Source organism: Egretta garzetta, unplaced genomic scaffold (assembly GCF_000687185.1).
Source record: "Egretta garzetta isolate BGI_Z169 unplaced genomic scaffold, ASM68718v1 scaffold454, whole genome shotgun sequence".
NCBI lineage: Eukaryota > Metazoa > Chordata > Aves > Pelecaniformes > Ardeidae > Egretta > Egretta garzetta.
This window is the reverse complement of record NW_009259429.1, coordinates 1,815,034-1,835,155: the sequence shown is the minus strand read 5'-3', so window position 1 is coordinate 1,835,155 and position 20,122 is coordinate 1,815,034. Positions and strand designations below refer to the sequence as shown.

Genomic DNA, 20,122 nt, shown 5'->3' with positions numbered 1-20,122 from the left:
GCCGCGGAGGGTTGGATGCACCGAGCCGCTCTCGCTGACCTTCGGTACAAACCTTGCGCTGCTTCGGCCTCAGACTTGGCGGGTTTTGTTGTTTTTTAATTATTTATTTTTTTTTTTTAAGGTACTGGCAAGTTTTTTTCTCTCAGTGCACGTTGGAGTCTGACTTCTCAATTCCCCCAGGAAAGGCTCCGTTGGAGACCTCAGGTTCTCTGTTTTCAGAGTGTCGCATCACTGAAGTGAACCTTCTCTTTTTGTTGCCTGTTTGTTCAGTGTCAAAAGTGCACTGGGGTCTGAGAGAGGTCCCGCACACCCGAACCGAGCGGTACCTCAGTCAGCGCTTGTGACTAAGTGTCACTGCCTGTGACTAAGAGTTGCAAAATAAATTGGGTATCCTTGGTAGCATGCATGGAAAATGTGGAGTTTTTTTTTTTTTAAATAAACCAACAAAAACCCAAACTGAAATTGCTAAAGTAAACATTTCTCAGAAATTTCCCTTTTTTAGTTTTATATTAAGAGCAGTTGCTTAGATTCTGCCCTTTCCAAATAGTTGGGATTAACGCTAGGCTTGTGCTGTGTGCCCCAAGAATCTGAAGCTTTTGCTGCCCTTGCTATCCTTTTAACTAATACTGTTCTTTTAAATAATTCTATTTTTATCTCGCCGCTACGCCACGTCTTGAAAAAGATAAGATCTTTATCTATGAGCCCAGCTTGTCTGCTGTTTATGCTCAGTCTTTCTTGCACCGTGGTTCATACCAGAATCAGTACAAAACTGTGTTGTTGCTTATGCTCAGATAAATGGTGACATTTAAAAACTGTTTGCAGTCTTTGTAGAAAATTGATGCCGCTGAATCATGTGGAACATAAAATCGTCTGGGACTCAGATCAGTGGCGTTCCTGGCGTTGCTTGGTGTCTGGCGAGCATTGTGCTAGTGCTGGGACTGACTCTTTCTCTTGTACCCCAAGCTGTGATTGCCGTCTCCTGGGAGGAGACGGTTTGAAGTGCTCCTCAGGCCTCTTCTCTGTGGGAAGGTTATATTCGCACACATTTTTAGTATGTCTAGCCCACTCAGCTTTTTTTTGCTTTCCTTTCCACCTTCCCCTTTTTTTTTTTTCTTCCTCATTTTAGCCTTAACTACCTTTGTTTCTTGGCTTAATTGTCAGGTTAGTTACTCAAAGGTCCGAATTCAAGTGACACAAGCGATTACCATTTATTCTTCATGTATGGACTTCCTAGTAATGGGTTTTGAAATGTTGCATAGTAATTAATTCGGTGATCTTTTTTTTTTTTTTTTTAATTCCCTCCACTTTGTATACTTTCACCCCTTTCTAGGTCTTGAACTCTGGTCTGTTTGATATGGTCATAATAACTCCCAGGACACATTAAAAAAGGACTTAATTTTGTTCTCATCTGACTGGAGATTTCTGTTGGCTTTGGAGGGAACGAAATCAAACTGAACCTCAGTATCTTTATTAAACAAAAGTAAAAATGTCTAGAATGCTAGTGTCTGATTTTTCCAGCTTCACTTGACAGTACACTTTGTCAAATAATAATTTGATTGACACTCCATTACGATGCCTGTTACTTAGGATCTGTCTCTGTATAGAAATATTCCAGTCTCATGATAGCTATTTGACTACTAGTGTAATCTGGCTACTTAAGCTAAATTTAAGAGAGAACCTTTTCACAAAATACAGAAAGATGCATGATGTGTTTGAGACGATTGTTTATTTAATTTAACACATGGTGCTGCTGATGGAGCAAATGTGACAGGAGCTGTGTCTTTGTGTTTTGTGTGTGTACAGTGCCCTTTGTCACAAGAACCATGGTTGTGGAGCTCCTGTTAACTAGTAAGCAAGCTGTAGGCTTTATCCAAGATACAGCAAGTGATTCTTATTTCTTCTTAACTTCATAGGTATTGGAGCTGATAATGACCTTTATATAAACCAAGCTATAGTATTTATTGAAGATGCGATACAGGTAAATATAACTTGTTTGTTAGCTATTATGCTTCCCGTGCTGGATGTTTGTCACATGTTCTGCTAGCTTTTAAGTTTTTCCGTGTTCAGGCAACCTCCATATAATGTAATCTTGATTTACAAAGCAAAATCAGAATTCCAGATTCCTGTGGTATGCAAGTTTCGGTGAACTTCTGCCTAGGAGAAACATTTTTCCACACAATGAGATAATGTCTTCTCTTCAAGGTTGTCAAAAGAGATGCTGGTTTGCGGGGTGGTTTTGCATGTGGTTTTTGGTTTGTTAGTTGTTTTTTAATATATTTTTTTTTTGGAGAGTGGCTGGCCTTACTGCTAAGAGAAACTGTCTGAGCAAACACTGTAATTTGCCTCTAAATCTGACTGCTTGTGTTGCTTAAGAGCTGGTAGAGTTTAAGGCTAGCTTCATGTGAGAAGCTGGAACTCTTTTTTGTTTCAGCTGAACTTGGTGCCTTTGGAAGTCTTCATTCTCTGTCACTCCTTTACTGCCCATTACTGCGGATTCCTAGATCCTGTTGCCTCTATTACTGGTTGCGGGCAGCAGGGATGCTGAAGGGCAGTTCTTGAGCTGTCTTGCTGCATTCAGATAGCTTTTGGTTGGGAGATTTCTGGGGATCAGTTCTATTTAAGGTGCACACACCTTTCTGGAAGTGGATACCTCTCAACAGAGGGAGAGTAACAGCAGACCAGGAGCAGCTGCTGAGGAGGGGCTGAGCAGATTTCAGCAAAACCAGGACGGTTCTGAAGCATCATGGGTATTTCCCTGAACTTAAAGCATGTTTTGTTTAAAGACCTAGGTTGAGGGCTCTTATATTCAGAATTAAATTGTTTGCATCTTACGGCTTTTTGGAAGAGTAAAGGCAAAAGAGGATCCATGAATGAAATGAATGCTAGAAAGGTAAACTAAATGGGTGGACTGTTTTGGCAAGTAGACAGAATAGGCGCTGAATTATTACTGATGCTGTTATTTGTAATGATGATAATGCTTGCTTCAGATGACTGCCATACGGTTTGATTATCTAAATGACTGTGTGGTCTTTGGATTATGAAAACTTTAAAATAAAGTCTTTTCTGTTGCACTCATGTAGGATGGTCATTGGTGACTGACACTTTAATAATTAGTAACTTGTACAATAATTTCTTTATCTTATTGTGCAACTGGAATTATCTCAAGACTTGAGCTTTTTTGATTAGAATTTGGTTTATTTTGGTAACTTGATCTCTGCCTTTGAGACAGACTGAATGTAACGTTTGAATCATCCTTTTTGCTTTCTGCTTTCAGTATCGATCTATAAATCATCGTGTGGACGCCAAATCCCTATGGCTTTATCGATGGTACTATTCAAGAACTTGCCAGTGGTAAGAACTTGGTATTCTTCTGGCTTTTTTGTTCAGGAGTAAGGCTTTGTAAAAAATCATTCTTAGTCTTTTTTTTTTTTTTTTTTTTTTTTTTTTAAATAATTAGATAATTGTGCTTTTATCCTTATAAGAACTTATTGCAGGAAGCAAGTGGATTGACTACATGTGAACATGATAAAGTAGAAAGCAACAAGATATATGAAAGTGTGATCATGTGGAACAGCCATAGGGCTGTTGCGTGAATGGACTATTGGCATGATTTACAGCACTGTGTGTTAGAGTTTTCCCAGTGTCTATGTCTAAACATATTAAATAGTAGCAAGATTGTTTGCTGATGTTAGTTTCAAAAGAACACCACCTAAGGTTATTTGGTGGTCAGCAGTTACATTTTTCTAATGCAGGCAACATCATGCTAATCAAGTGCTGGGTTGTGATCTAACCCATTTGTGTTAAACATGATATTATAAAGCTTGGTTTACTTCTAAGAAAATTGCTTTACTGGAAGTATTTTGTTAATTTTTTTTTTTAACTCATTTTGTGGGTTTGGTGTTTTCTTGTGGTGTGTGTGTGTGTTTGGTTTTGTTTTGTTTTCTTAATTTCACCTCTATCCAAACAGGATTCTGAGTTTAACCATTACTATAATCCTGGCTTTGGTTTTCATTGAAAAGCCTTCTTCGCTTACTATCACGTCAGATGTACGATACCGCCTTTCTGCATGGAACCCTCCGTGTGGCCTAACAGAAAGCATTGAGCTGCTTTGCTTTCTTGTGTTCATGGTTGATGTATCTGTAAAGGTGAGCATCGCGTGCATCTGGTACTGAGTGAAATGTTAGTGTCCTGGGCAGATCAGTAAGTATACTCAGCATGGCTTTTCTCCATTCTGTATTTTGGGAGAAATGTCTTAGAATTGTTATTCGTATCTTGGATTTGCATGCTGAGGTTGCTTTGCTATATAAAAACCTTACTTTCAGGAGAAATTAGAAAGTGCATATTTTCTGAGTTAAAAAAATTATTGCTTTTTTTTAATCCAAGAAATATGAACTCTTGTTTGTATGGAACAAGTGAAATAAATTTTGCTAAGAATACAATGATTTTAGCTTAGCTGCTTGTATTAGGCTATAAAAATTGGGCTATATAATAATCAAATATATGCCAGTTCATTTACACAAAGCAAAATAAAAATAATCAGAAACTGAACTTTTCTTTGGATATTTGTTTCTTGAAAAATATCTTTTTATAGTTATTAAATGGACATTTTTCTTTGATTCAAAGAATTCCTCTCACACGGCCTGTGTGTACTTCTTGCTTCTTTTGACCTTTATTTAGTTCTTGTAGAAAAAGTCTCCAGTCAGTGTATTTTTGTTTGGATTTCAGGGAGCTCTTTATGAGCACTGATGTAAAACTAGAAATACTTGGAAAACAATTGGCAGTGACTTGTTGGGGTGTTGGAATTTATAATTAAAGTAAGTTGGTGGTTTGTTTTTGTTTTTGTTTTTTTCCCCTCCCCAGAGTTACTTAATTGGATGGGAAGAATTTTGGAAAAATAAATGGCTGATGGCTTATATACTGACATTGGTTGTTTCCCTTACCGATTGGATTGTATCCCTGAGTTTTTTCTGCACGGAGGTAAGAACTGCTTTCTGCAGAAACAATCAGCAGCTTCGTTGTGGAGAGCAGTGGAGGAGAAGAACCCGCAAAGGGCTGCTCAGCAGGGCCTATGTGATATATTGGAGAATTAAGGGGAGAGGGTGAGATGGTTCATTTTTGGTCTTTGACAGCTGGATAATACACTGAAACACAGACGATGTTGGGTGTAATAGAGCTTTGCAAGGGATTCTGTTTGATTCCATTAAGAATCAAATCAATAAGATACAAGTTCATTGGTAAAATTAAATAAAGCTTTGTTGTTACAGTTTGTCAACGTTCAAAGAGTATAGAGAAAACGCTGGTTGCATAGCACTAATTTTGTCATACAGTTGGAGAATTAGGCTCTTAACTTGATTCAGTGGCAGAGTCTATGTAGTGAATGAAAGAACCAAATAGCATAATTGCTTTACTGTATCTTAAGGAAAATAAAGGCAATCATCGGAGTCTCGTCCGAGGCAGAAATTGCTGAGTAATAAGCAGGCCCTTTTAATTATAAAAAGAAAAAAACCAGAAGGCTGAAAATTGAAATCAAGAGCTTATCTTCAAAATGTGTGTCTGTTCTTATTGTAAGTAGCTTGCTATTAATTCCCTTCTTGAAATGGACCTTGGCAGAAAATAAGAAAATGCCATCTCTTGACCTGCTTGCTATGTGTACCCAACAGTAAAGTTAGATTGTTTATAATTAGTGGCCTGATGAGGCTATTGAAATGTCAATGTGCATTTTTAAAGCTATCTCTCATTCTTTTAACGCAGCACCTATATGTATAAAATATCTTTTGTGTGTTTTGTGACTTCAGTGGGACAGGTTTAGCTTCTGAGCTTTTTATGTTACGCTGTTGAGTTTGACATGTGTATCAGTGTTTTTTGACAAACTTGTATTAAAAATATTTGTGGTGTTAGTCTTACAGGAACTCAGTATCTGATCCGTTGTGTTTTGCAGAATGTGAGAATAAGAAGAATTCTTCGTCCTTTCTTTCTCCTTCAGAATTCTTCAATGATGAAGAAAACATTAAAAAGTATCAATAGCACGTTGCCTGAAATGGCAAGGTAGGTAATAGCATAGAAAACATCCTTTCACAGCAAGCATGTAGTTACCCTTAGTGTTCTGGAGTCTGACATCTGAGTAGCTTCCTTCTTGATGGTCTAGCTAAGTGGTTGGTGAGATCAGGTAGTAGTAGATGGAGAGCTGTGTTAACTTTTTGGTCCTTTTAGTCTGTAAAATTTCTCTAGAATGCATGTGACGTGTGGAAAGCAGACTCCCCAATCTGTAAGATTGTAAAGTAGGTATGTTTATTCAGCGCTGGGCAGCACAGGGGGTAGTCCCACCAAAATTGTGCGCGCGTGTGCAGTAGCTTGCCTCGAAGTTATACTACAAAGTGTTACACATACGTAAGATTCCCAAATATGGCTATACATATGCATGACTTGTCCCTGCTTCATATTAAAATTAGCCCCAAGAAGTCATTTCCATAAACTTCTCCCAACTGCGCTTGCGCATTGTCTCCTGGTGGTGGTCGTGGGGGTCGTGGTGGATGAAGGCCGATGACTCCTCTTCGTCACCACTAGTAACCCCTTGTTCTTGCGCAGACTCAGTTGCTCTTTGGCTCTTGTCCAAACTACAGGGTCAGTTTTAGCTGGTTCTCAAGGCAACTTCTCGGTTCTTATCAAGAACTTGTACAATGGCAATAGTGAGCACAGTTTTAAGCAACATCTTCTCTACTAGATCCCCTTTTCACATGTGATATCGCTCTGTATGTGACAGATAAGGTTTCTGATGCTAGTTGGGTGGGGCTTTTTAATTCTGTATGTGTTACGTACAACCCTTTTGCAAGGGAAGAACTGAGGCATCATCTGGGTGAAGGTCTGTGCTGTGTTTCTCCAAGGTAGCCTCTCGGAGGTATAGATAGACACACACGTACTTGTCTTCCAGTCATGACTGCTGTACAACAAAATACCTCTTTCTTCATGTTTTCAGTGCATGTCACTCTTCCTGTGACATGGGTAGTATATGTGTACAGCTTATAGAACTCACTGTCCTTGCCTGTTACTTTTTACCTCACAAGTCCCAGGAGAATCAAAGGTGTATGCAAGTCAAGATGTTGTATTTTGATTGGAGGGTGTAAATATGGTCCTAACTTTAGAAAAACAAGTGTTAGAATGTCATTGACCTCACAACTGTCTAAGCTTATGCTGAGTCCTGAACAAGTGTGACTCTTATTCTGAATCAAAACTTAGATTCTATTACGTCCATATAGCTTCTTAAAAATACCACTGCTTTTCTTTATGTGGCATCCTTTTGTGTTTTTAGCAAAGGATATTAAGAATAAGATAAAGTTGGTATTAATGTATACGATATGTTTTCTTTCCAACAGTGTAGTTCTGCTACTAGCTGTTCATCTGTCTCTCTTTACCATGTTTGGAATGCTGCTGTTTGCTCGAACAAAGGTAACCAATTACATTTATGCTTTGCTAGATCTTGGTAGGTTTTTTTGACTTCACTCGCACAGCTGCTGCATGTCCAGTTTTATAATCAAACTGGTGAAACTTATTTCCCTTGAAAAGATCATGTTACCTTGTCAAACTTACAGGTATGAGTTTGAAGTCCATTTCAGATAGATTTAACATGTACATAGCATCCATGTATAGTGCTGTTTATGTAAGTGTGCATTAGAAGGCCCCTCAGAATAGCGTTAAACCTCTTCATTCTTTAGTGAAGATTTTCTTTTTTTCCAGTCTGCACTTTGTCTCTTAAGTGATAATGCTACTTCCTACTCCACAACTGAAATCTTACGCCACAGCTTACAGCAAGTGAATTATTTTATTAGTCTAGCTCGGCTGCTCAGAGTGAAGTTAGATAGTTCCATTCTAAAATGTGGTTGACATCTTTATTTATGGTCCTGCTTATTACTGGTATTGATGCCATTATCACAGGTGAGAAATTTAAAGTCTATTTATACAAGAGGCTTCCTTATACAATTCTCCAATTTGATCCTTTGTGTTACTTTCTCTGCTTTTGTTGAAACCTTCTATGCTGTTTTGTGTCCAAAGCTCTTAATCTTGTCACTCTTTTGTTTATATTCTCACTTATTTATTCTCTTTTCTATATTTAGCTTTTTGCTAAGTTTAGTTTCTTTTGTGTTTTCTTGTCTTCTAATACTTGTATCCATGGCCATGCCTTGGTAGGTTTTTGCCTGGTTTTGCCTGCATTTCTCCAGCATTTTGGTTTCTGATCTCTTTGGTTTTCCTCTGTTTTTATTCTTCTTGCTTCCAAAAAGCAAATTTAAAATTTTGTCGTTAAAATAACTTTTGTGTTCCAGTGCTCTTGGTATGGTGCCTCTCTCTTAAACTTCCTGTATCTTAATGTGTCATACTCAGATATTTTTTTTTTGTCCTTACTTTTTTTAAGGCCTTCCGTAAATGTGTTCCTATGAGCACAAAGATTTGTTGCCTACTTCTCCCAGTAACTTTAGTCCTCTCCTTAATTTCAGTTTTGCACCTTCATTCCTACTTGCACTTGAGCCTGCCCCTAGTCTTCCTTGTGATTGGCAAATTCCTTGAATTCCCATGTTAGAGGATTTCTGGAATTAGCAGCAGAACTCTTATTTTTCCCCTTTGTTTAGTTGCATGCTGTATCTTTGTATTATCTCTGTATGTCGCATCTAATTTCAGTTACGAGCTTTCCCAGCAGATGGGAATGTAATGAACTTGTATACCTGAACCAGTCAATTTTGTATACATTTAGGTGAAAAATAACAAATTAGAGAGCAGCCCTTCTTTCCTTTTTTGATTTGCTAGTTTAAGACCCATGCAAAGTAATTGTATCTAACAAGGCAAAATACCAAAAGCAAGTTCTAAAAATACATTTAGTAATGAAACTCATGCCTCTGGATTTTTGCATTGTTTATGTGTGTTCACTGGAGGTACATTTTTCCAGTCTTTGCAGCAGATTCAAGGGCTGTTTGTTCTGTACTGCATGACTCATGTTTATATTGTTTGCACTCTGCATCTTTTTTCGCTGTCTCTACCTGAACTTGGGGTGGGTGTGTGTGTGTGTGTGTAGAAAAAAAAGTAGATGGTGAAAGATCAGCCTCCCAGTGTGTTTTTGCTGAACATTCTGATACCATCAGAGCTTTAGCAGATCATCTGATGTTTTTGCTGAGTCACAAAATAACTTTGATAATCTTAGTCAAATATTTTTTTGGGTGCTGTAGCACTGGTCTCTCTCTTCCCTCTCCCTATTCCCACCAAGATGTTTAAGCTCTATGTGATGTATTCACTGATACTGTAAATAGCATTTTGAATCTTCATCTTTTCAAAATAGAACAGTTGCATGTTTTCTACCTGCCCAACTTCTTCAATGTGCAGTAATGCTGGTTAGAATATTGCTTATATAAAGCAATTATTTGTGTAAATATTATATGAAGATAAATATTATATAAATATTTAATGGCAGTGTTAGGCTAACAGTTGGACTTGATGATCTTAAAGGTCTTTTCAACCTAAACAATTCTATGGTTCTGTTCTAAATTTATTTCCTCTAAAATATGTTGAGGACTATCCTTGCACTCATACTTTTAAGTCCATCTTCACATATGTTATTGTAAAGAGACCTAAAACTTGTCTGGCTGTGTTCTGCGTAGATCTTACTGTAATTAAATTGAGCATGTAAGGGGATAATTGTAGAAAGGGGAAAACTACTGTTCCAAGTAGTGGTAGTAACTTCTGTGCAAATACCCAATTCAGACAATGTTAAGTTTTCTTTTTGGAAGTCAAAGGGGAAGTGAGAGACACCATTCATGCTCAGTGAGTATGCTAGTAGAGCTGTAGGTGTTTGAGAGGAGCTCATAATCTATAGGCAAGGATCTTCTGTAACATTGTAGTTATTAAGGCAGCTCTTCATTACTGAGGAGGCTGTGGGCTCACCCAGGTGTTGCCATCCTTCTTTTGTTTCTGTTCTTCAGTATAGACAAGATCTATTTTAATATTGTCCTCAAATTGTATTATACTTTTGGACAAGTCCTGGAGTGCAATCCTAGAGTATACGTTACAGGGTGATTAGGTTTCCACCTATGCTGAGGTATAGCATGCTGTAGCAGGAAAGCAAGTAGCTTCTATTCTACACTAATTTTTATAATGCAAGTTGAGACTGAATGTGGTATTAGTCTGTTTTGTTGTTGTTTTTTTTTTTTTTAATAAAATCATGTTTGGGGAGTCCTTTTAGCTCCAATGCACTAATATCTCTTGCAGGTTAAGAGATGATGCTTTTTTATATCGATCAAAGGTTGCTTCAGATTTTTATATTCTATGTTTGTGACATTATTGTTCTTCCTGGGTCTGAGGTGTTAGCTAAACATAAGTCCTGTATTGAGCCTTCTGTGTCTGTCTTAGCTTGCTGTTCTTCCTTATGTTTTTTAATGGCTGTTAATCAGTGAAGTGCTTGCACTGCATTCCTACACATTGTCCTACTTTTTATGCTTGCCTCATGCTTTTTTTCATGGGGTAGATTTGATTGTCTGTGTACAAAATTGATTATTGACTGATTTATATATCCCCCCCCTACCCTGCCTTGGTAAGACAGCCTTAGTGATTCTTCAGTGTTTCTCTAACAATGACCATCTATTCAACTAGGATGGCCAGCAGGATAAGGAGTGGGTGGGGTATTTCCGGAATTTGCCAGACTCACTGACATCATTGCTGGTCCTGCTAACTACTGCAAATAATCCTGATGGTGAGCAATCTTTCAGAAATAACTCTTGTCTCTCTTTTTAAAGACTAAGAGAGTAAGATTATCTTCAGTCTACTGTAACCATTGTTACAGCTGATAGTTCTTGGTACAGCCAGAGGAAGGTTATGTAAAGATTTTTCATGCCTTTAACTTGATTCTTGCCTTTCCTTTGGTGTAATTATGTATGCATCTCTGAAGCAGAGCTATAGAAGAGCTTTTACAGTTTGCCAAAAATTGATAGAAGTCTCCAGTTTTCATGTTAAGCATTAAATTCTTATTTCCTTTTTTGTTAAATCTGACACAGTGATGATTCCTGCATATTCTAAGAATCGAGCATATTCTATCTTCTTTATACTCTTCACTGTATTGGGTAAGTTCCCTCTTGTTTTCAGTAATTTAAATGCACTTTATCTTTGACACTTGTGCATACCAGCCTCAGAGTTTTATTTTTCTAGGAAAGTTTAATCATAAATTTATCCTTTTTTGTGTTTTTTTTCCAATTACTGTGTAGTATATTGCAAGACAATTTTCATGGAAGGCACTTAGGAATGGTTTGCTTTTTTTCAGTAACTTATCAAAGGGGAATGCATACATTATAGTATATTCAAACATTAAAAACATTTTGGAAATCAAACACAGGAAAACTAATCCTTTAAAAATTTTGCATCTGATTTACTATATACATTGAAACTTCTTTGAGAAACTGAAATATATTTCAGTAATTCTCACTGCCTCTTTTTCTCTAATAGGCAACCTGTTTCTGATGAACTTGCTTACAGCAATAATATACAACCAGTTTCGAGGATACCTTCTAGTGAGTAAAGCATTCCTGATTTCTGTGTTCTACCATAACCGTAAAACTGTGAAGCCCTGAGTATTAAAAGTTTCAACTGTGTATTAAAGCAGTATGCCTATCCTGGTTGTAGATACGGTTTTAAAATATTTAAGGTTCTTTGATGTAGGAAGAGGCTTCATGGGTGCAGCTGGAGATCTCCAGAATTGGGTTTGTCTCCGGCAATGAATACAGAACATCCAAGGTGCACCACAGTTACTTAGCAGTTAACACACGTAGTAGATGAGTAGAAATAACGAAGTGCTAGGCTAAGTTTTAATGGTTATCACACTGATGGCATGCAGCTGAATCTTTGGTCAGGCAGTCATCAGTCAAAAGGGGAACTGTCAGTCTCTTGCTCCTCAGAACAGGCCGAGTCTTGATCTTGCTGAGGTGCCATCAAACTGTTTGAGATTTTTCTTGGAACTTTGTAACTTTCATGGTGAAATTTTTTTTCTCGAGTCTTGAGTTAGTTTTTCAGCAGTTTCACCTCCACCTGAGTTTTTTACTTTCCTCTTGCTTATTTTATGAAGCTTCACAACTGAACAGCAATATTTTGGTAAAGCTGAGTTAGGGTAGTGCTATGCAAAAGCACTGGAGTCTGACAGCTAAACCTCTGGGCTGCAGGTTAAGCTGCTTTCCCTTTGTGCAAGTACGGCGATGTCCTCTGTAGTTTGGAATGAACAGTGCAGAACTCTCTGCACAGTAGTATGGATTTCTGTGAATACTTGAGCTGTGCTCTTGCCACTATCTCCAGAACAGGCGTGTGCCTGTGTGATCCAGTATTGAAAATAAACCATGACCTGGATGTTTACTTGAACTCCAGAGACTTGTTTGCTTGCTACCTTCCTTTTCGTACACAGAGTTCTTGGAGAGAGCAAGGCCTAGGAAAGTCTCCTAGTCTCTAATCACAAACCTGGGGTGTGCGCCAGAATATCAGTATGTTATCTGATCATAGGATGTAGTACTGCATGAGAAGCTGGTTGGCCCTGATCTTCCCCAAGTCCTTTTTGTAGGAATGGACTTCACTGACTTAAGCCTGTGACTCTTTGTGGTACTCCTTTTAAACTGTGGGGTGTCTGTCTTGTTGGACCCAGTAGCTGAACAACTAGATTAGTGGCTCATGATGGGGACTTTGGCAGTGGGAGAAAGAAAATGGTATCTTGTCTTCCTGAAAAACTAGTTCAGTTGAACAGATACGTCCTTTTCTGAGGCTTGCAGTAGGTTTTGTCTAAGGGCTGGGCAAATAATTTACAGGTCTTATTTGTATCATCTGCTTGGATTTCCTTTATGCTAGTGTAAGTAAATCATCTCCTCTGTGGTGTTCTTACTGTCCAGAAATCTGTTCAGTCCTCCCTCTTCAGGAGGCGACTTGGAATCCGGGCTGCATTTGAAGTGCTTTCTTCCCTGAAAGAGACTCCTGCTAGTGCACAACAGTAAGTGAAGAACATGGAAACGGTAGATTACCTAGGAGAAAAGAGCGGATTTTCGGTCATCTTGTTTTGTTTAGTATATTTACTGATGATCCCTTCTTGAAAAATGGCAGTTTGTTGCTTATCTCTTTTATTTTGTTTTTTCTTTAACTAGATGTTTATAATACACTGTTTGGGACTCTTACGGGGTCTATTCCATTTTTATTTCTACTTCTAATTTTATCTGCTTTTTAAAAAAAGAAAGAGCCAGGAATGCATTTGGAACAGCTATTTTTGCCATCAAGACCTCTTTCAGGGTCCATCCTATTTTCTTTTAAATAGGTCATGTGTCAGCATTGGGGCCTTACTACGAGTGCTGCAGAAAGTTGAAATGGATTCTCGCTGCAAGCAAGCCATCATGAGAGTAAGAACTATATTCTCTTAGTTTTGTTGGCGACTATCAAACCCTGTGATGGGACAGGCAGCTGAAATTGCTTAATTACACATTGATCTACGAGTAGTGGCTTTCAGCTCAACTTGTTTTATGCTTCTTTCTTTAAGAGTATGAACAGAGGCCCAGCTCGGTGTCTGTTGATGTTCTGGTCCTCAGAACAAAACAGTCTCTAAGCAGTGATTTCACCTTAAGGTTGCTGCTGCTTTGGTTGGCATGATGAGGAATGCATTCACGTGTAGAGACCTGTAGGGTAATGAAAACTCTTGTTTTGCAGAGCTAACTTTTTCATTTGCTTTACATTGGCTCCAGAAGTAAAGCATTTCTCACTGTGGTCTACAGCTGCTGTCTATAGCAGCTTTCCTCTACCATTTGAAAATGTCTTTTTACAATTGGATTTTAGCTGTTCTGCTCCCTCTAGAAATTAATACTTGTATCAGGCTACAAGGAGAGTGGTTTTGCTTAACAAAAGACTTAATTAACATTGCAGTTCATGCCATGATTTTCAGAGATAAGAGAAATTATTTAGCTCTAACAGGAGGTCTGGAAATTATTGTTAGGTTTTCAGAAAAGTTATCTAAAAGTAATGTTGCTTTTTAAGAACACCATTGCAGCAGATTTTTTGAAGTCCATATTGTAAGAACTTCTGCTAAATGAAAGAGACAATTCAGAGCTGATGGTTATAGCATCAGCAATTGGCTGGCTCTAACGTGAAGATTGGAAGTGGAATGAAGATATATACATGTGTTACTTCCTGTTGTTGTCTGGGATAGGAGTTGTTTAAGCAGAGTTGCCTGAAAATCAACTCCCTGCTCTGTAATTAATTGCATTGTTAGGTAGGTATGCAAATGCAAATTTTAGTTTTAATTCTTGTCACTGGTGGGTGTGTTCCATTTCTTTTGTTGCTGTGTGCGCTACAGTTGCAATTAGTGTTTAGCATGCTATGGAAGCGTCGTCTTCACATTACAATTTGTGAAATAATTCCATCCTTCCAGCTAGTAACTTCCACAGAACAGTGATACTGACATTGTTTCTTCCTTCCTTGAATCATAACATAATAATGGCAATATTAGATGAGACTAAAAATTCAAGTATATCAAAAGAGCATGCTCCTGCTTAACCAGCATGTGATCCAAAAGGGGAAAATAGAAACGTTGAGGAAAATCCCGCAGTCATGTGGCAGTTTTGTGTTAAAGCAAAGCAATATTCATGTTCGTTGTAATACCTTGGTGTAGGTTGTATTACATCTCTATTCCTAGACTTTTAAGATAGTCTGAGGGTGTTGGCACTGTTTGAAGATGCGCCTATTGCACGTACTGATCTGAATATTTCTCTTTCATGTGAAGTCGCTCAAAACATGCTCCTGTGACCAGCTGTCAGCTGCCCAGTTTCAGAAGCTCTTTGAAGAACTAGACAAAGATGCCATTAGGGAAGTAAGTATCCAACTACCATTTACCAAGTGTCATAGTATTCTGCTACAAAGCTTATAAACAAACTTCACAACTTGTTGAACATGGGGTATGATCAAGTGTCATTGATTATTTATTTTTTTTTAAGTTGTTTGTGGATTGCTCTTGTAATCACAAATGGCATTGCTTTGGGGGCTTTTACAGCATTAGTTTGGGATTGCCAGGTAGTGTTGAATGTACAAAACACATGGTTGTTTATTCTGTCAGCATTTTTAAGTGACTCGGCCAGACAAAATATATGAGGGCTGTGTGTGTATTTTGTTTAATAGGAAGATTCATTACCAGGAAACAAGGAATAGGAGTTACTTAGAGCATAGACTTTCTGAAAAGTGCTGATGGAGTGAGTACCTCTGTAGTTAATTGGGTTTGATGATGCAAGGGATTTGTCTTGTCATGACAGTCCTATTTTAAAGCGATGCATCTCCACTATGTATTAGTCTTTGCAGCGTAATACTTAACTATGCTTGGGCAAAATCTTTTCTCCAGTCCCTGAATGAAGAATGCAATGTGGATTCTTTAAGTGTTCAGAGGAAGATGTGCTGAAAGCAGTCTTCTCCACTTTGAGAAAGAAAGAAAAAACCCAACCAAAACCAAAAGACAAACTTTTTGAGGGTTAGGAAATGTTCTTTTCTATGTTTGCATGTAACTAAGACTTCTGAATCTTTTAGGGGAAATGAAATGTTGGGAAATTGAGAAGGAATGTGTACAATTAGTAGCTTGGGGTTTAGTTTACCTGTTTGGGGCACTGGAGAGAGGTTAGATCATCTTCATTCTTTGCCGTTATCTTTGTGTTGTGCCGTAATTGTCAATGCATTTGCTAATCAGAAATGATCTCTTGCTGCTAATAGCCAGAGCTTGAAAATGCCTTCTTACTGAAATGTGAAAATTAGCACGTGGCCTTGAAGTTTTGCTTTGAAAATGTCAGTTTCTTAAATCTGAGATTGGATGTGTTTTTCCTGCATCATTACTAAAACAATTATGCTTTGTGTCTCAGCAAATCCTTTGTGTTCTTTTCAGCATCCTCCCTGTCCAGAGTACCAATCCTATTTTATGCAGAAAATGCAGTTTGCCTTTGGCCATCCCTACTTTGGCTACTTGGGGAATATTGTAGCCCTTGCAAACATTGTTTCTATCTGTGTAAGTACAAGTTTTTTGAGTGTTTTTGTTTGGTTTTTTTTTTTTTTTACTTGCTACAACTTTCAGTTCTGTTTTGGTTCTTTAGCCTCTGTTTTGATAACCACTTTTTGTAGCAGATTTTCATGTTTGGTGTGCTTTAGTTGTTGCTAAGTCTTAGAAGAGAATACCTGCAGTTTAAAAATATATTCTGAGAGGCTTGAAAAGATCTGTGCAAAGCATAGAAGACTCTGTTTTGTTCTTGTGCTTAAAAATCTGGTTTATGCAGCAGTAAAGCTGTGGATTCATAAAATATTCCTTGTTTTTTAAGGTGGTTTTGGTGATGGATGCAGATAAGCAGCCATCTGAAAGAGATGACTTCTTCCTGGGGGTAAGATGCAACAATATTCCTACAGTTATTGCTGCTCCCTGAGGTGTCAATAATTCTAATAATTATTTTTATTTTGGGGGATGAAGGCTATCAACTGCTTCTTCATCCTATACTATCTGCTGGAAATGTTGCTGAAAATCTTAGCAATGGGCTTGAAAAGATACTTGTCATACCCAAGCAATATATTTGATGGACTTCTGACTGTAATTTTGCTGGTAAGCTTTTTGTTAACTTCTGTATTCTGGATTTGACTAGGTTGGTTAGGAACTGCAAGAGCTAGTGGAATTGCTTTTTATTCAACACTAACATGCTGAGTTAAATAGCATGAGCCAGTGTTATGGTTTTCAGTGGCTTGAATGTTTTGGTGGCAAATGGCTCTCTTAGGGTCTCCTTTCTGGAGGGCTTTTTTAAATTGATGGGAAAGGTGAGCTTTCTTATAAGCAGCCTTTTAAATGTTATTTGGAAACATTCAGCTCCATTCAGAGTAGTTACATCATGAGTTCTGTTACATAGCTAAAAATCGCTTTACTTTTTGAATTAAAGAAAAAAGTGGCAGAAGGTTATTATTGTTATTTGGTAAAAGCCTGAAACCCATATGGTAGGTGAGGCCAAATTCATGGCTAATGTAATTCATTGTATATCTGTATATGTGTCACCCTTGAATTATGTGTGTACATTGGATTAATTTGGGGAATACCTAGTCAAATATGGTAACTTCAGAGCTTTAAAGTGAGTCAAATTAGCATCTTAAAGCTCTTGAAAATGTTTCCTGTCAAGAAACTTATGTAACTTTTGAAACTCGGAATTGCAAAGTAAGGTTTTGACCTTTCTTTTTCTTTTTTTCCTTCCCTAACTCGAGGTTTTGGAGATTGCAACTTTTGCTGTGTATGGATTTCCTCATCCTGGTTGGTATGTAATCTCTGTGACCTGTTGCACTTTGCTCAGTGTCTAGGGTGGGTCAGGGGAGTGTTCATACATGCTTATGTCACTATGCTATGATTGTCAGCCCGGTCCATAATTTACCAGACCTTGTAAAATTTCTCACCCTTGTAGTCACTAGAGGCCATACAATATGGATGAGTGAAAGAAAATAATTTTTTTCATAAAATTTAGAGTTCTGTTTAGCTGTTCTGAGAAGGATGCATTTTTATTACTTGTAATCTGATGTAAAATAGTATCTTAGCAGACCTATGCTTACTAAAGGTGCAGGAAGGAATTTGGTACAACATACACAACCAGCTACTAACCTAATATGTTTCAGTATCAGATTGTCAATCAGCCCAATTCTATGAATTCCTAAACAGCTGGCAAAGCCTCTTCAACCCTGTATGTAGATTGAAGTCTGAGTTTTGTTTTGTGCTGTAAAATTTAGTAGAAAAATTCCTATGGACTTTAACTACTTATCTTGGATTCTTGGATAACTGTCTTGATCTTTTTTCATTATCAAAAGCATAGAAATAATTGGTTTTTTTTCTCTTAAAAATTGAAAACTACCACCACAAGAAAAGTCAAAAGCAAAGACGCAAAAGCAAAGTATCTTCTGGAAGACTTCCTGAAACTTACTTTCAGGCATGATTTATAACACATTCTGATAGTTTGTTTCTTTATACAAGCTTACTTTTAAGACATTGAATCTTTCTAATTTTCCAGGATATTTGTTATGTTGCACTCAAAGTTATTTTAAGTTACAGCAGTATCTGTAAAGAGACCTGGAAGATGTTGCAGCTTGAAATGGGTTTATTTTTGAACACTTATTGCACTCCTATCACTCAAAAGTGATAGTTGCCATAAGGATATTAATTGCTATCAATCTAATAGCATCAATTATTGATCTAACTTATTATTGATTATATTTGGGTTTGATTTTTGCCCCTTGATTCTTGAATGTAGATGATTGTTTGCACTACAGTAGTATCTTGAAGCACTAGTAGTACTTGTTAGATCTTTGTGTCAGTCACTGCAACGGATTATAACCCAGATGAGTCGCTCTGAGTCCTGACATTGCTCGTGGTGTGTGCTGTTGGAAAATGCTTTGTCTGTAGATGTAACATCTTCAGGACAGGACTAAGATGTGACTATTATTCTAGAATGTGAATTCTATGCAGTGTTGTCTTAAATAATTTATTTTTTTATTAGAGTAAAAGATATTGGTCATGCAAATAATGATTTAGCATCTGTGTTAACAAACAGTTTTTTCATTAACATCTCTCGCCCCCCCAGTGCCTGCCCACCTTTCCAACAAAGAAGTGTCCCGCATGCTGATGTAAAAGTCAGCTAAAACTCAGGCTGAGATTTGAGGTGTATGTATATCACCTGTGGAATATGCATATAAAGAAGAAGGTTGGCAAGACAGTCTACTAGCTTAGTGTTCTTTGAAGCGTACCTTCATCCAAGCACAACCTGAGGGATTAATGCACATCTTTGTGCAAGTTCCTGAACCATCTTGCTAGAGTAGTATTTTTGTTCTGCTTTGTTTTCTGAAAGGACCCTCTTTGGTGCCTCCCTGCCCCCCAGCAGAAGGAAGGCCACTTACCTGGGTATTTTAGTACAAACATGCACTTTAAAGAGCACTGTATGCATAAAAAGAGCCCAGGCTAAATGGATCACTTCCTTTATCAGTTATTAGAGTTTATTCTAGCTGAGATTATTTCAGAGTAAATGAATGTACTTCCTTCTACAGTTTAAAGATTTTTGTAGAGGATAATTCAGGCTGGAAGGGACCTGAGAGGTCTCTAGACCAGCCTCCTGCTCAAAGCAAGGCTGGACCAAGTTACTCAAAGCATTATCCGGTTGAGACTTGAAAACTTCCCATGACGGAGACTTGCACAACCTCTCTGGCTAACTTGTGCCTCTTACTGCTCTCATGGTTGACAAGTTCTTCAGTTTTTCCTTACATCTAGTGTGAGCCTCCACTGTTTCATCTTACACCTATTATCCCTTGCCCTTCTACTATGCTCCACCAAACGGCCTTGCTTCTGTCTTCTTGAGGACTATTTCGTAAGTATTTGAAGGCTGTTGCTAAGTCCTCCTGAAGCAGGGTTCTCCAGGCTGAAGAAGCCCAGATCCTGCAGTTTCTATTTGTGGGGCAGGTGCCTCACCTCCTGACCGTCTTGTTGGTGCTCTGCTGATTTTGCTGCAGTTTGTCCCTTTCTTGTATTGGCAATTCCAGAACTGAATGCCCTGTTCTAGTCAGTCATAGGTTGTAAAGAGTGATTATACGAGGAAAGAAAACGCCCCTTTTTTTTTTATTTTGTTTTGTTTTTTCTCCCCAAATTTTTTAAGATGCCATGGATGTTAACCAAAAGCTGTGGGGAATTTACAGTTACCTGCAGCCCAGTAGATTTGACTGTGTCTTTCTGTCATGGGCTGTTTTTCTGATTTGTTATTTTCTTCCATCTTTCCTAGGAAACCCGAGTTCATGGGCTTGTTATCTCTGTGGGATATGGTGCGATTGGTGAACATGTTAATTGTGTTCAGGTTCCTGCGGATTATTCCTAATATGAAGGTGTTTGTTTATCCCTCTGCACTTCCTATTTCTTTGTTGCTTGAATTATAAATTTTGTTAAAGCCTTTTAGAATAACATGTAGTAGATTGCAATTCTCTTGCACTGGAGTGGGATTATAACTGCTCTAACTGTCCAGACTATTGCACAGCACCTCACAAACTCATTCTCTCTTTAGCTGGCTTTCTCCCTTGAGGTGACAGGGAAGTTCTGTTGATGTCACTGCAA

The 20,122-nt window shown here is 37.9% G+C and overlaps 1 protein-coding gene across 1 annotated transcript in view; it reads left to right on the top strand.

The window, feature by feature from the left end:
• The window catches only part of LOC104124712 (glutamine-dependent NAD(+) synthetase), a 46,483-nt gene that overhangs the window by 22,247 nt on the left and 4,114 nt on the right, over positions 1–20,122 (top strand). Inside the window, exons 20-35 of the mRNA XM_035892641.1 lie at positions 3,275–3,351; positions 3,968–4,145; positions 4,861–4,977; positions 5,939–6,045; positions 7,371–7,443; positions 10,627–10,726; positions 11,028–11,093; positions 11,473–11,537; positions 12,894–12,991; positions 13,310–13,391; positions 14,765–14,851; positions 15,905–16,024; positions 16,332–16,391; positions 16,478–16,606; positions 17,251–17,300; positions 19,797–19,896. Of these exons, the coding sequence (XP_035748534.1) occupies positions 3,275–3,351; positions 3,968–4,145; positions 4,861–4,977; positions 5,939–6,045; positions 7,371–7,443; positions 10,627–10,726; positions 11,028–11,093; positions 11,473–11,537; positions 12,894–12,991; positions 13,310–13,391; positions 14,765–14,851; positions 15,905–16,024; positions 16,332–16,391; positions 16,478–16,606; positions 17,251–17,300; positions 19,797–19,896 (1,509 nt within the window). The remainder of the gene's footprint in view (positions 1–3,274; positions 3,352–3,967; positions 4,146–4,860; positions 4,978–5,938; positions 6,046–7,370; positions 7,444–10,626; positions 10,727–11,027; positions 11,094–11,472; positions 11,538–12,893; positions 12,992–13,309; positions 13,392–14,764; positions 14,852–15,904; positions 16,025–16,331; positions 16,392–16,477; positions 16,607–17,250; positions 17,301–19,796; positions 19,897–20,122) is intronic.